The 14,658-nt window shown below is 43.2% G+C and overlaps 1 protein-coding gene across 1 annotated transcript in view; it reads right to left on the bottom strand.

The window, feature by feature from the left end:
- Positions 1-14,658, bottom strand: part of LOC308041788 (RNA-binding protein 44-like) — a gene marked incomplete at both ends in the record, with an annotated part of 36,933 nt that overhangs the window by 16,588 nt on the left and 5,687 nt on the right. Inside the window, 7 exons of the mRNA XM_080346697.1 lie at positions 6,701-6,976; positions 11,645-11,766; positions 11,889-12,034; positions 12,823-13,201; positions 13,507-13,580; positions 13,685-13,755; positions 14,438-14,569. Of these exons, the coding sequence (XP_080202823.1) occupies positions 6,701-6,976; positions 11,645-11,766; positions 11,889-12,034; positions 12,823-13,201; positions 13,507-13,580; positions 13,685-13,755; positions 14,438-14,569 (1,200 nt within the window). The remainder of the gene's footprint in view (positions 1-6,700; positions 6,977-11,644; positions 11,767-11,888; positions 12,035-12,822; positions 13,202-13,506; positions 13,581-13,684; positions 13,756-14,437; positions 14,570-14,658) is intronic.

Here is a 14,658-nt window from a genome sequence, read left to right as displayed (position 1 = left end):
TAAAGGCTCCTGTAAATGCCTAATATTTGGTTAAAATTAAAATGCAAACCAAATGCTAGTACTTTGCAACGCATCAGCCAGTGTAGGACTATTCCAGCTTGGCTGGGTCACAAGGGGTTCCCTTTTTGCCACATAATATTGCTGTTAAATGATATTAACTAATAAATACATTGAAACGGGCTGTTCAAAGATCCAGGACCCTGGTCCAGTTTCTCTCCTTGCCTCAGTTTCCCATATGTATCAGCACAAGTTACGGTATGTCCTTGATACCCATCAGCAGCTGCCAAGAACATTTCCAGAAACGGGACTTACCTTACATGTCCCTAGACTTGATTCTGCACAGAACAGAATGGCAAATACTTTTCTTCCTCCCCAAAAATTCCTTTAGTAAGTAAAATAAAATCAAAACCAGCTGAGAAGGAGGGAAGGAGAAAGGGAATCAAAAGCCAGGCATGCTGAAAAGCAACTGCTGGCTGACTGAAATCAGGAGAGGGAAAAGTCTGCCATAAGCAGCTAGTTCTAAAGATAACTATATATATCGTTAATGAATAGTGGGGTCTTTATAAAAACAATTCGCCTTGATTAAATTAATGGAGGAAAACCACAGGTTTTAGACACGCACTGGAGATTAGCGACGGTACAGTCCTGACTTGACTGGCTTCACCTATTCCCAGTTCAAATCAGGTCTGACCATTACCACCATTAAATACCCACTCACTGACCCAGATGAGCTGAACAGGGACCCCCATTTAATTCTGCACACCCCTATTTTGGCAATGGCCTGTGTGGCTGGCAGCTGCTTGCAGGGGCTGAAGCGATGCCACCCCCGGGAACCAGGCGTGTTGCTCCTGCCTACCAGGGGATGACAGTGGTTTCCAGCATCCTCATCCCGGCACTTTACCCAGGCATTAGACTCGTGCTTTAGAGTTACTTGTAAACCATCAACAAAGCGCAGGACACCAAAAGAGGCCAGATGTCTGCTGGGTCTCAAAGCTGGAGTGGTCTTGGTGCAGAAAGCCAGGGAGAAACAAGCAGCCCCAACGCTCAAGATCTCAAGAATGTGCTGAAGGCAAACGTGTCCTTCTCCCCCTGCCCCCAGGCTATTTTTTCCTTCAGTTATTTCAGTTGACTGAGGCTAAAATAAGAACAGAGAAACTTAACACCAAGGTTAAAAGTGCCCGGCATCAGTTTGGAGACAACACGCTTCGATCCTTGGTTCAGGTTTCAATGGGTCTGTGTGCATTAAATGTGGATTATTCTTTTATTCCGTTTTATTGAACTACCATAGAGATAAAAAAATGAGCTCCTGGGCAAGTATTATTCACTCAGATTGCCTATAAAGAAGAACATAATAAATAAATATAAAAATTCATTAGGGAGAAAAATAAAATAAATAGCTGCAGTGTCTTGTTAGTGTATTCATCATAAGCTGCAAAGAACAGCAGCTTGACTAAACACTTCAAATATACAGTTTCCAGACTAAAATCTGTCACTGAGCTATGTCAGCAGCTCGGGAATGATTTATTTTCCATTTTAGAGGATTCTCAAAGTAGTTTTCTTTCCTTCCTGCCGAATAACGTGCAGAGATGACACTTCTCTGCCACTCACCCACACAGAGCGCGGCCGCTTCCCAACAAACGGTACCTGAAGGATACAGGGAAGCCCGGAGGAATCTCATCCCGCCCGTGGCTGAAATCCAGCGCTGCCAGAGGTTTTTGGCCAGGCTGCTGCCAGCTTCCCAGAACTGAAAAAGGTATATAGCTATCTGACCAAGTCAAAACGCTGTGTATCCCCTGTATATGCCATTTTTAATGCTCCTCTCCCCTGTACCCAGCGCTACCCCGTGGTGTTTTCAGTCCTCGCTCGGTGCAGGGTCTGTGCTGGCAAGGGCTGCAAGCGCAACCACCGCTTTGGGGCCAAAACCTTCACCAAACATGCACGCTAATACTGACAGAGCCAGGCTTTGCAGCCAGGCAGTGAGGCAGAACTTGCTAGCACAGAGCAATAACTCCACATTTCCACCCGCAGATTTCCAAGACCTCCCTCAACTCTGTAATGACCCAATATTGATATCCAGCCCTATGAAAACATCAAGAATGCCAACCTCATTTTTAGCGATTATGAGGTCTCTCATCTCGTTCCAGGTCATGGCATTTATATTTTCATTACCTACAACCTCCAGGGTCATTACAAGATTATGGTGGTGGTGCTTAACGGCTGTTTAATTCAACAGCATTTCATATTTAATAAATGCAATTCAATTTCTCAAAGCCAAGTGGCTCCTGACTGGGTAACACATCCTGCATCCAGCCTACCAAAGCCATACGCCACCAGTTTCTATAGGAATAGAGCCGGCATGTATGGGAGCAGTAGGTGAAATTACACAGTGGAAGTAATTTATTTTTCACTACTCACATGCTTTTATTTTAATGTATAGAAAGCCTCGAGTCCTCTCCATCCCAGAGATACTCTGAAAGGGAGGAGGAACATTTCACTTCACTGTCAGGGATTTATAACACAACACGTTCTAAATATTTAGGAGGATTTTCCCAGAGATGCAGTAGCCTTCAATTAGTCTTTAAACCAAGCCTAAGTATTTTTATAAAAGAGGTGCCTGAGTTCAGATAACACACAGACATTACTGAGTGTGGTTCGGGGTGAAGAAAGACACAGATAATCCTAACACACGGCAAGATTTTGCGGCTGCGGTGCAGCCACCTGTCTCACAAAGCTGCTCCCGCTGACAGGTAGAGGTTTCCCTTTCTTGTTACTTTCAGTGTTCATCTTTTCTTATTGCTATTATTTTTGAGTCCAGGAAATTCACGCGATCAGCTGAGTACAGTCTGCAAAGCTTGACTGATGGTATCAAGGCATAAGGTGTAACAGTTTAAGGATGGTTACAGGGCAAAGGGAATATACAGGTACTCAGGCACATACAGAAAAGCCAAGGCATCTCCTGTCACTGCCACCTCCTTCCCCAGAGGTGTCTTAGACCAAAGTCTAGGAATCAGAGCTGTGATGTTTATACATAAAGTTAAGACAATTTAAACCATTCCAAAAAACTCCAAAGGTTTTACATCACTACCTTTCCTCCCAATTCCAGGAGTCCCAGGAGCTGAACAGAGGATACAACGGCACTTGTAATTTCTTATTTTCCAGCATAAATCATACATAGCACCAATAACTTCCATTTTTCAGGAAAGCATCATTTTCTGTAGAATATGCCAACACACTGCTGTACAGCATAGACAAATAACGCAAGGAATCAATACGATAATAATGTTTTACTGGCCTTATTTGCAATCCCCTCTTATCTCTTTCCATAATACAGCTATCTAAACCCCAAAGAAATCAAAGCAGCATAGCACAGTACTGCCAGCAGAAACAGGCACAGAAGCGACAGCAAACGCCGGCATGGAGAACGCCTGTCCCCACAGGATCTCCAACCACCCACTAGCACATTTGTGAGAGGCACTGAGCATCACTCGACCCTTCTCACGCCAGCCAGTATCCCTGGGCACACACATGGATGCTGCTGGCACATCCCTGTACCACCTCCAGCAAGCCATGCAGCAGAAGCACCATCGGTGCGGACCCATCTCTCTGCAAATCTGCGCAGCGTTTAGCACGAGTAAGAGGGTTTTCCTGTTAACTCTCAGCTGCGCGACCTTGACCTGGGTCCTGAGCCATAATCCTGCTTCATCCATCACCACCAGCAATAACGACGCTCCTTGTGAAACCCAGCCCTCAGGTAACCCCTTAAACACCAAGGCAAGGCTGCAGAGCAGAGTGTGGTGCTAATTATCATCGCTCACAGTAATGGTGAGCAAGAGCATGGCTCAGTCCCCCCCTCTCTGAGCAGCCCCTGCAGGGAACCAGAGCCAAAAAACGGAAAAAGCCAGATATTACCTCTAATAGAAGCAGTTACCTTGGGATATAGCTGGATCTCAGGCCTGCTGAATGAGACCAGGTTGTTTTTAGGCAGGTGGTACCCTAACCATCATGGCTTTTTAAGGACTCTGAAGCCAGTCGCAAAGCTGCTTAAAGCTTGAGCTTTAAGACAAAAGCTTGAGCTTTAAGAGAAAGGCTTTCCTTGCATAGAAGGAAAGCTTACCTGATCCTGCCAGGACCTGGACCCCAGCTTCAGTACAGCCAGGGGGCTACGGTGGCAGGGAGAGAGTCTGTGTCATTCTCTCATGGCCAAGACAGCATACAAATTTGGGAGTCCACAGCTCTGAGCTGCCAGGAGAGAGCCCTGCAGTTGGGCAGTACGGCTCTCACAGCTTTAGGCCAGGAGGTCAGTTCCCACCACCAAGAAGTCCTGTAGAGGCTCTGGTCCCAGGGCAGGGAGGATGCTCCCAACTGGCAGCAGAAGTTGCTCCACTCTGACTTGACGCAGAAATGACCGACTCAAAGGCACAAAGAAGCACTATCAGCCTTAACCGTGCTCCCTGTTTTATTCTGGATGCCACTCGAGCATCTCAGATTGTATGTATTTCTTCTGAAATAAAAAGACGGCCTCTACAGACCACTTCCGCATCCTGCTGTGGGCTGCAGCGGCAGACCACAGCTAAATGCATCAAGAAGGAGCTGGGGCAGGAGCAGGCTCAGTGCAATCCCCTGAGCTCAGGGTGAGCTGCCTGCAGAGGTGGACACATCTCCAGAAACACAGCTCTGGGGAAGAGATCATCACACGCCATAGTCCAACACCCATCGTTCATAAAGCTCTCAACAATTGACAGGGAAAGGTGCTCCAGTGACAAAGGCAGGTATCTGAGAGTGTGTCCCAAGGCAGTGACAGGGCTGGTGGTAAAAATGCCAACACAGAGCTGGGAAACTCACCCTCCCTACCTGCTGCCTGTCCAAAGAGACGCTGCAACACTGTGTGGCACCATATACAGGAACAGAGATGATGCTCTCCGCATAAGACCTGGTATTCAGCATAGGCACTTCAGGTTTGTCTGCCACCTCAGCACTCCTGCTAGCAAGATCCCACACCTATTAGCAGAACCTTTTTCCCCCTTTTGTCTTTCCTTAAAAAAAAAAATAATAATAAATTAAAATTTAAAACACCTGCTTCCTGCATCAGCAACCTCAGAATTCACAACTCCACTATGACTTCTGGGCTCTCTCAGCTGTCACCTGCAATTTCAGTGGATCCCTGTCTGTGTTCAGGGCCATAAAGCAGAAAGGTAAAGCAGAAACAAGTATTTTGTTGCGGTTATTTTTTTAAAATCATGCAGAATGTGCACTATTGGTGCACTATTTTTTTTTAAACAGTGCAGAATGTGCTAAAAAAAACCCACAGAAGGATGCAATGGAAGACAAATGCATCCAACCACTCAAACCATGATTAGCTGTCATCCATCACGGTTACGTGGCTTGCACAGAGACAGATGTCCTGCTGTGACCGAGCCTACTGGAGATGGAAAAGAGCACCCTGGGGTACCACCAACTCCTGCTCTCTTCACTTTCAAACCTTACACTGCACAAACCAAGAGAAGGAAAGGCAGGAAAAGGGGGGACTAGGACAACAGAGGAGCGAGAAATCCTAGGAGAGCAGGAATTAGGGCTCCCTGGCAGCTACATCAGTCACAGGTTTCTGCATGGGACTGCTCCGGAGCCTTTGCCTGCAACCAAGCTCAAAAAATGTTCTTCATCTAATGGCGCAGCTTTCTCTTCCCTGTGAATAACCATCAGCTAAAGAGTAGTAAATAGTTAATTACGTGGTACAGATAAAACCATTACATGCAGCACAGCTCAATGCATTATTCACTGGGGTTTGGAGAAGAAAACGGGCAGGGAAAGAAGGAGAAATCTACGCATCCTCAAAGAGCACTTTGATTTCATGGACGATCAGCATTAGGATGAGGGTATGCAGTTTCCCTTTTAAGTAACCTTAAATAAATACACTTCTTATGCAGCATACAATTACATGATCCCTCTGAACTGTCTGCTGTGGATATTCACGTTACAAGCACTGTACCAGTCTCTACCTGTTGCATCTGCAATTACATGGACAGAGAAACCATGACACGCTGCACCCCAAGAAAATAACCAGACAATGCAACAATTTCCAACAAGATTTTAAGTCGATCATCTACTAAACCCAGAACATCCGATCTCAGCATAGAAATATTTGCTTGAACGAGCACTTCTGGCTGCATCCTCTCCCTGTGGCTCAGAAATAGGAAAACTGAGACTCCTAAAGCAGTCTCTTAGTAATTGATTTCTACTTTTGAAAGAAATGGCAAGCATGCTTCACTAAATCTCACCTACCAAATAGGAAATCCCACACAAAACAGGCTGTGTCCGACAGCATGGTCATGACATATTTAGAGAAGTTAAACCTTTTATACTTCCCAGTGCTTCGGAACGATTTCTCCTTTTAATTTCCACCTGCCTTTTATGCCGCCAGCAAAATGCAGCCGGAGACTTCGCAGGTTTCGGGGATAAAGAGCTCAGCCGGCGCTGGTGAAGTCAGGGAGGAGGAGGCCGGTGCTGCCCGCCCGTTCGCAGCGCAGAGGCAGCGCACACCTCCCGGCCCCGCCACCGCCGGGCTGCCAGGGGCTGCCAGGGGAGCTGCCCCCGCCGCCGCCGCCCCGCACGAACGCTGCCAGCGGTGCCCCCGCGCTTCCCGCGCCCTGCCCGGCCCCGGCGCGCACTCGCTGCAGCGGCAGCCGGGGAAGTTTGCACTTACCCAGCAGGAAGCAGAGGAAGCGCCGCGGCAGCAGGGCCATCGCCACGGCCGCGCTCTGCCCCGCGCACCCCCCGCCCGCGGCCCGTGGGACGGAGCGGGGCGGCGGGGCGGGATCCTCCCCCCGCTCCGCCGCAGCTCCGCTCCCCGGGGCCGGTGGGGTGGGCTCCGCGGAGGGGCGGGCCCCGGCCGGCCCAGCGCCCCGGCCTCCGAGCGCCCCGCCCGCCCGGCCCGGGGAGTCCGCTCCGCCGCCCGCTGCTTCGCCCCGGGCGGGGATCGCTTCTCCGCAGCCGTTTCACGTGTCAGCGGAAGGCAGGTAGCCGGGGGTTGGCTTCAGCGGGCTCTAGCGGAGCGACATGCCCGGCGGGTAAGACGGCGTTGCCTCCACCTCCTCCCGTGGAACGGGCAGGTGGGCGCCCAGACACGGCAAAGGGAGGGAAAGCACCGAGAAATCCTTTTTTTTTTTTTTCCCTTACGCATTTTCCTTCGCCTCCATCTGCACCGAAGGCATTTCTTTCTCGCCTAAGGCTAAAAATCATACCTTCCCTTTCTTTTTGCAGAGTTGAATACGAACATAGAGGATGTAACACAATTTTAGGAGGAAAATAAATGTTTCGTGGTTGGTTTTTTTGTTGGTTTTTGTTTGTTTGTGGTTTTGAGTGGAAAATCGTTACAGAGCTAGTACAAGCTCCACCTGCAGCTGGTAAACGAATTCGTGCCTCAACATGAGCGTGGCTGCTTGAGCTCTTCAGGAGCAACTTTAGGATTAGGATGTGCCATGAGGAACTTGTGATCCCAGTGGGTGAGGGCTCCAGCTGCTCAAAGGTCATTGCCCCACAGATCAGTTCTCTCACATGTTAAGTTAGCTCTCCCTTTTAAAGGGAGAAGAGCAAGAAACAGAAAACTTGAATAAACAAGACAGCGTGCTAATTTCAGTGTTTGCCATCATACCTGTTCCTGCATCCCCAACAGAAACAAAACATCTTGCATGCCAGATAGCCAGTTCTATCTAAACTATTCATAACACCTGCCCAATTACAAAATCAAGTCTAGGGAACACAAGGGGCAGCATCTGCTGTTAATACTGTGGTAGAGCAAAGCCTAGGGCTGCTTTTGTCTTGATACAAACAGGGAAGGAACCAAGGTTGATGCCTCACCTGCAGTGGTTCTGCTAGGAGGAGAGGGAATGGGATCTGAAAACAGCACAACTTTTTCAAGGAGGAATGTGAACCTTTATTCACAGGTAAGTAAGGCTGTGTTTTTGGCAACAAATGCAGTCAGAACCTAGAACAAAGTGCAATAAAGAGGCAGAGACAGACAACAGTGATCGACTGTCTTGTTATGCAGTATCACAGCATGAGCCTGTTTAAGTCAATCAAAGATAATTCTCCTCATTCTCTGACCAGATGTGTACACCTAAGCTGCCTTTCCATAGTTTAGCAGGATAGCTGAAATCTAGACCTCTTCTGCACAGTAATGACAAAAACAAACATGAAAAACTGGATATTCCCAGCTTTCCTCCCCTCCCTCACCCCGTGTTGACCCAAACCAGGAGTCATGGGGAACGTGTGCCACTATACCAGGCCATAGGACACACAAAAAAAGGATTTAGAAGCCCATCTTCCGCTTGCAGCAACAGAAACAGACTACGAGACAACAAAATGCCATGTTCTAAAAGAAACAACCAACCAACCAACCCACCCCAGGCTTCCTCCTGAAGGAACTGTTTGGCCTTATCAGTGTTCTGCAGTCTGCAACATGCTTCTGAGTCAAAATGGACACAAGACAACTCTGCTGCAGCCAGGGACTGTGTAACCATGTCCACCAGCACTGCGAGCTCCAAAACCTGGATTTCTAAAAGGAAGCCCTCGGTGCCTTCCCCGGTATTCAAAGGATACCTGGAATTTCTACAGACCATTCAGAATCAGATTATCTGGAAAGCACAAGCGTGTTGGCTATTCATTAACAGCTTAGCAGCTTCCACCATGCCTAAAATTAAGTGGCATGCAAGAACTGGGGGTTGTGTAGTTCAGCCTAGAAAAAGCCCTGCTGGCATTGGAGGTCTTGCTTCACTGAAGTATGATGTTTCTACCTTAGAGAAACCTGCTGAAACACTTGAACCAACTACAGGAAACAACAAAACTGAGAAGAATCATTTAACATCTGCATAAACAGAAAAACACCCCAAACTGATTTTCACATTATATTCTCTTGGCTAAGACTGCACATCACAACAGTGATGCTACATGAGGTTTCATGAAGATCTGCTGAAATAAATCAAGGAAGAAAAACAGCACGATCCCGCAACAAGCTGGAGTATAGCATTTGCAAAAAACTTCCCAAGGGAGATGACTGATTCTTCATCATCAGAAAGGCATCTTCTTGAAAAACAAACAAACAAAAGCAGCACATAAATTTTGCATGTATATACTCAAATAAAAGGAACATTAGCAGTTTTAGGACCCCAGAAAACCACAAGAAGCTCTAATAATTTTACTATGTATGGCAGAAGTACACAGAAGAGTAAGGTTTCCAAGCTTCAAGAACCACATGAAAGAAATTACTACAATAAAATATAATATATAATCTTTGTGTAACAAATTATGTCTGGTGGTCATTTTTTATTAATTCAAAATAAAATTATCAAATCATCCTTTATTAGTTTGCAGGCTCTATGTATTTCTTTACGTTCCTCAAAGTGCTGTTTTAGTTATGCTTCGAGAAGACTCCTCTCCATTGGTCTATTTTTATATTGTTACTACGCAGATTACTAATTTCACAGAAAGCTTCCAAGCATGGACATTTGGTACTGATAAAATTTAAGGAAAGAGCCATTTTTAATGCTGCACATAAAAGCTTTAATATTGCCATAATTCCTCTTAACTGCAGCCTACAATTAGGTTTAGAAAACAGAAAAAGCTTAAGCGTGCCATTCAGGTAAATAGGACAGCCGCTCACTAATGAGAACAAAAGGACTTTCAGTCCAAAACCTAACTTCTCATTTCAAATTAAATTACTCCTTCAAAATTAACAAATACACAAGATCTATCAACATTCAGATGTCCAACGCTGGGCAAAGTCAGCCAAAGAAAAGAAAGTCAAGTTAATATCATGCTTTACTTTAAAGCTGAATTCAAGCTCTTGCACACTAAATACTATGTAATATAACTTGACATAAAAGTATTATCTGTAGAACTCTGGACATTTCATCAGCTTGCAAGAATATAAGCCTCCAAGGTGGTATTTCTCAGTGGATACTTACCCTTCATGAAAGTCTGAAGCTACACACATACCAGAATAGTACAGATGGGCTTTGAGCACAATCATCTTTTCTTAAACCTATTACATGTTTCTTACTATGGAAGCTGAGAATTCTTTTTCCCCATTACTTACTAATGATTTGGCTATTTCACAGCTCCCTCATGATGAAAGTAAAATTTGTTATAGGTTATCATCTCTTTAGCAAAGCAACAGAAAAAATACTATAACAGGAATAATTATTATTGTTAAGCCCACACGCCATTTAAAAACAAACTAAAAATCACTTTACAAGGAAGTACAATACATTTGAGGCTGCTATAAAACAGGGTAGTCAAATGCCAAACTAACAAACTTATGAACATAGCCAAACACGCAAACTGGTCGAAATCCTTTTACCCTCTTCCTCACTATCTTATGCTGTATTTAAAATCCTATCCTGTGTCCCTGTGTATTCAGCACAAACTACAGGCTGTCTTTCTGAGGGTCACTGATATTACTTCCTAGAACAAGGACTGAGACAAATGGCTTATAAGCATCTACTTGTACATTTAATGCAGCTATGGCAACTTTCCTAGCCCAGGCTTCTGCTTTGTCTTACTAGGCAGAATTTCTCTACTTCTATTACAGTTCTACTATGTAACGCACAGCAGTTCTGTCTGAGTTAAGGCTGTGTTACGGTTTACTGGTGCACTACAGTAACATGTGCAGAGGCAGCTAACCAGGAGAATTTAGTCTGATAAGCAACATGCAGAGAGTGGGAAACACTTAGATAAGTAAATCTATTTGCATAAATAATACACATCTTGGAAGAGGTGGTATCAATTAAAACCAAACTGACTCCCTGACATCCTTGAAACAGGAGCTTTTAGACCAAAATCAGAGCATTAAGAATTTGGTGCAGTTTTGGGAAGAAACACCTCAGAAGAAAAAATACCATACAACTGGACAGATTGGTTTTGTGGGCAAAAGTGAAGCTGGAGGAGCACTCAGAAGGTATGGGACAGTGCAGGAAGCCCTAAAGCCAGCAGAATAGCAAGCTTAATAGTAGACTGAAACAAGCGCCAACTCAAGGATGTCTCCTACAGGACAGTTTCAGTTATATCACTTGTATGTACATCCCTGCAATTGTGGGCTGTGGTTTTAGCGTGTTCAGCTTCCTGCAGCATCCAGTGCTGTGTCATCATGCAAGATGTCCCCTAACATGAAAAAACTAAAAGACACACAATCTTACTCCGGTAGATTTCCAGCCCAGAACTGAATTTCATACATCAGATAGAAATAATCAATTTTTAAACCAAAATTAAGCCTATGCTTGGATTTCTTTATGAACTGCTACACAAGGACTGGCCATTAGGTGTCACCTTTGTACAAAATAAATACAATTACGCTGTTCTCCACTAAATCAATCAATGAAACAGTTTGCATAATAAAACTCCCAGCATACTAAGTTTTATAGGGTGCATAGAGCTTGCAAGCCAATCTGTTTACAGATGTTCTGCAAAACAGCTAACAATCCTTAGAAACTGTTGTTTCAGGGGATTCATTCAGGTACTTCTTGCAGAACTTTACACTAAGTTACTTACTAACCTAGTCAGGCTATGCAGCTACACAAACTGAAGTGGGTTTATTTTGATATATTTCTGTAGGCTAGAATACTCACTTATTTACATTGCTTTTCCTACCCACAACTTGGTGTTGATTTCCTTAGAATGGCAGAGGTCCTTTCCCTAATAGTACTGATGGGTAAGCCACTTAAGATACCTTTGTTGTTTTTCTTCACCTCCAGCAGAGCATCCACAATTTTGTCTCTACATGAATAAAAAGAAATAACTGTTTACACCACATTTTTTGCAATACAATCAGCACTTGGTTACCACGGATACTGGATCCACTACAAATCAGGGCAGAAATGAAATCCAAATACTCCCACCTGCTAGCTTCTGGATGCATTTCTTGAAGTTTCTTCATTAATTTGGTAAAGCTGCTCAAATTCAATGTATTAAGAGGAATAAAGGCCTCATAAGAATTAGTGGAGAAAGGAGCAGAGGTTTTCTGCGGGAAATTTTCTCCAGTGTCCTAAAATTGCATCAAAATAAGCAAAAGGTGAATGGGTTAAGTATTGTGTGGGTAATAGAACATAACTTTTCTGCTAATAAATATTCCTGTTATGAAAAAAGAAAAAATGACAGATAGAGATTCAGATCTATAAGCTATCGTACTACAGCCAGTCATATTATCCAATCTGCAAATTTGAAATAATATTACTACATGCATTTATGTGTAACTGACATACCTGCTACATGAAACTAGATCAGATTTATATTTCCCAGAGGACTAGCATGGTTGAACTTAAATCCCGAAGGGCAGCATATCTATCCAGTTTATAAGAGCAACACCAGCAATTACTAACTTTGCCTCCTCCTCCGGGGACCAATATGAGTAAACACAAAAACATGTATTTATACATATGTTTCTTTAGATTTATGTTTAAAACCCAGGAGTTTCCCCTCTGATATCCAAAAATCTTTCCTGTGTAAAAATCACAAAACATTCATATAAAAAAATGTAAGTGTTAGAAGTGAAAACTCAAATGAGGAGAAAAGCAAGATGAAAAATCTAGTGCAAATGGCTAGGTTTCCAACTGGCTTAGCATGAAGAGAAAAAAGATCATAATTTGATGCAAGGGCAAATGAATGATGCTCTTGCTCTTCTGCAGCATGCCAGAAATTTATTAATGACATGTTTTCCTATACTAACAATTCTATATATATATGTATATATAAAAAATGTAACATGTTATGGGACAAGAAGCTTTAAGGCTCTTAAATCTGCCATACAAAGGAGGCTTACTAATAATTACTTACCTTTTGATTAACTCCAATCAAACAATGTACCGAATCTTCACTAGATGATTTCAGATGAGGACACTTGGTTTCTGAAGGTACTTGTGTAGAGCAAGAAATTTTTGATGGAGCTATGGGAAGCAGTTGCGTTTTCTCAGCAGCAGAGGTGGCATAAGGTGCTTTCACAGCATTGGAAGCTGAAGTGAGTGTTTTATCTTGATCTTTTCTTTGACTGTTATCAACAGGCTGGATTTCAGGCCAGAGCTTATTTGTAAGTATTTGGGAAACTAATGACGAATGCTTTACAAATTCAACACCTATTGTTTTTCCTTTTATTTTTTTCTCGTTCATTTCCTCTACAGCTACTTTTGCTTTGTTAGCCTCTTTAAAGCAAATAAATGCATATCTAAGACATAAAATGAAAAAAGAAACTAAGTAAAACACAAATTTCTATCAGTAAGAACACATGATGGTTCTCATCTTTCAAATATTAACTGTATCTCAAACTCAAAAGAAAATTTCAGAATACTTCTCATATGCTGAGAAGCCATCTAGAATGATAAGTTATTGTCAACCTCTCTCTCTCTACAATATTTACAAAACCAAAATGAAAATAAATTAATGAACAACTCCCTCCTCTCTCCCATTATTCACTTACTTTGACAGCAATAATATCTGAAACAAGTAAAACTTAAATTCATATACCTGTAGTTACCAGAATCCACACACATAAGAATGTCAGAAATGTGATACTTCTGGAAATGTGATCTTAAATCATCCTACAAAATAGAAGCAATATATTTTGGTTGCATATGTATAGTATGAAAGAATTCAGAAAAGAGGCAAGATGTTACTACTATGATATAAATAGGGACAGGCATACCTCTGACACTGAGGAACTCAGGCCACCAATACAAATAAAACACTCATTTCCACTCTCAATTTTCTTGGTTTCTAATAATAAACATAAGAAAGAAACGTGTTACTAACTATTCTTATTTCAGTTCAAGTCAACACCATCTCTGTAGATTTCAGAACACGCAGAACAAAAAAACCTTTAGAAATCCTAAAAGAATGAAGAGTATCTTCTAACAGAAAGCATCCTGAGAAGCAGACCAGTTCAGTTTCTGAAATCTCTTTCCCCTGTGTCTTTCCTGGCCATTGAAAAGGCAGAACAGGGACAACCAGAGAGAAGACTGGTCTGAACTAACAGATACCAGCGTTAAACCACGTGTACTGAGTCCCCAGCACAGAGCACACAAGCTCTCTACTCCCAAGACTTCTAACCATGCCCATCACTGGGACCCAAGTCTCCCAACACTGACTGTTCCCATCTAACTCTTCAGAAGCCAGTATTGGGAAGAAGCAGAAAGGGGAGGAAGAAAGAAAAAGACAGATTTCTAGGCACATCATTTACTAAATTGAGTTTAACCACTGCAGGTAAAGTTTTCAAGGAAAAACCTGGATGAAAAGAGCTGAGTATCTCTACAAGGATTCACTGCAAGTCAGTGAAAAAATAAGTCTGAAAACCCAGCTGGCATTTTTTTCCAAGTTTACTTATGCTTGTAGAAAGAAAAAAATACTCAAATAATAAACGTTATTGTTGGATATGGCAGCTTAAAGCACTCGACCTCACCTTTTACATCTACCATGTCTTGTTTTTCTTGTTGCTTTTCTGTTTCTTCAGATATTACTGAAAAATCTGGTACTGTCAAGTCCTCTTTAGCATCAAACCAATATTCGTTCCCTTCTTCATTTTTCACACAGCCTTGACATTTGAAATAAATTTCAGTGTGTTAAAATTCACAACATGGTATGTCATATGAATGAGTATCAAATTTCTGTGTGCTTAAGAGG

This window comes from Nesoenas mayeri (genome assembly GCF_963082525.1).
Source record: "Nesoenas mayeri genome assembly, chromosome: 6".
Classification (NCBI taxonomy): Eukaryota; Metazoa; Chordata; class Aves; order Columbiformes; family Columbidae; genus Nesoenas; species Nesoenas mayeri.
Note: the sequence above shows the minus strand (reverse complement) of the source record. Positions and strands in the feature narration are given on the sequence as shown.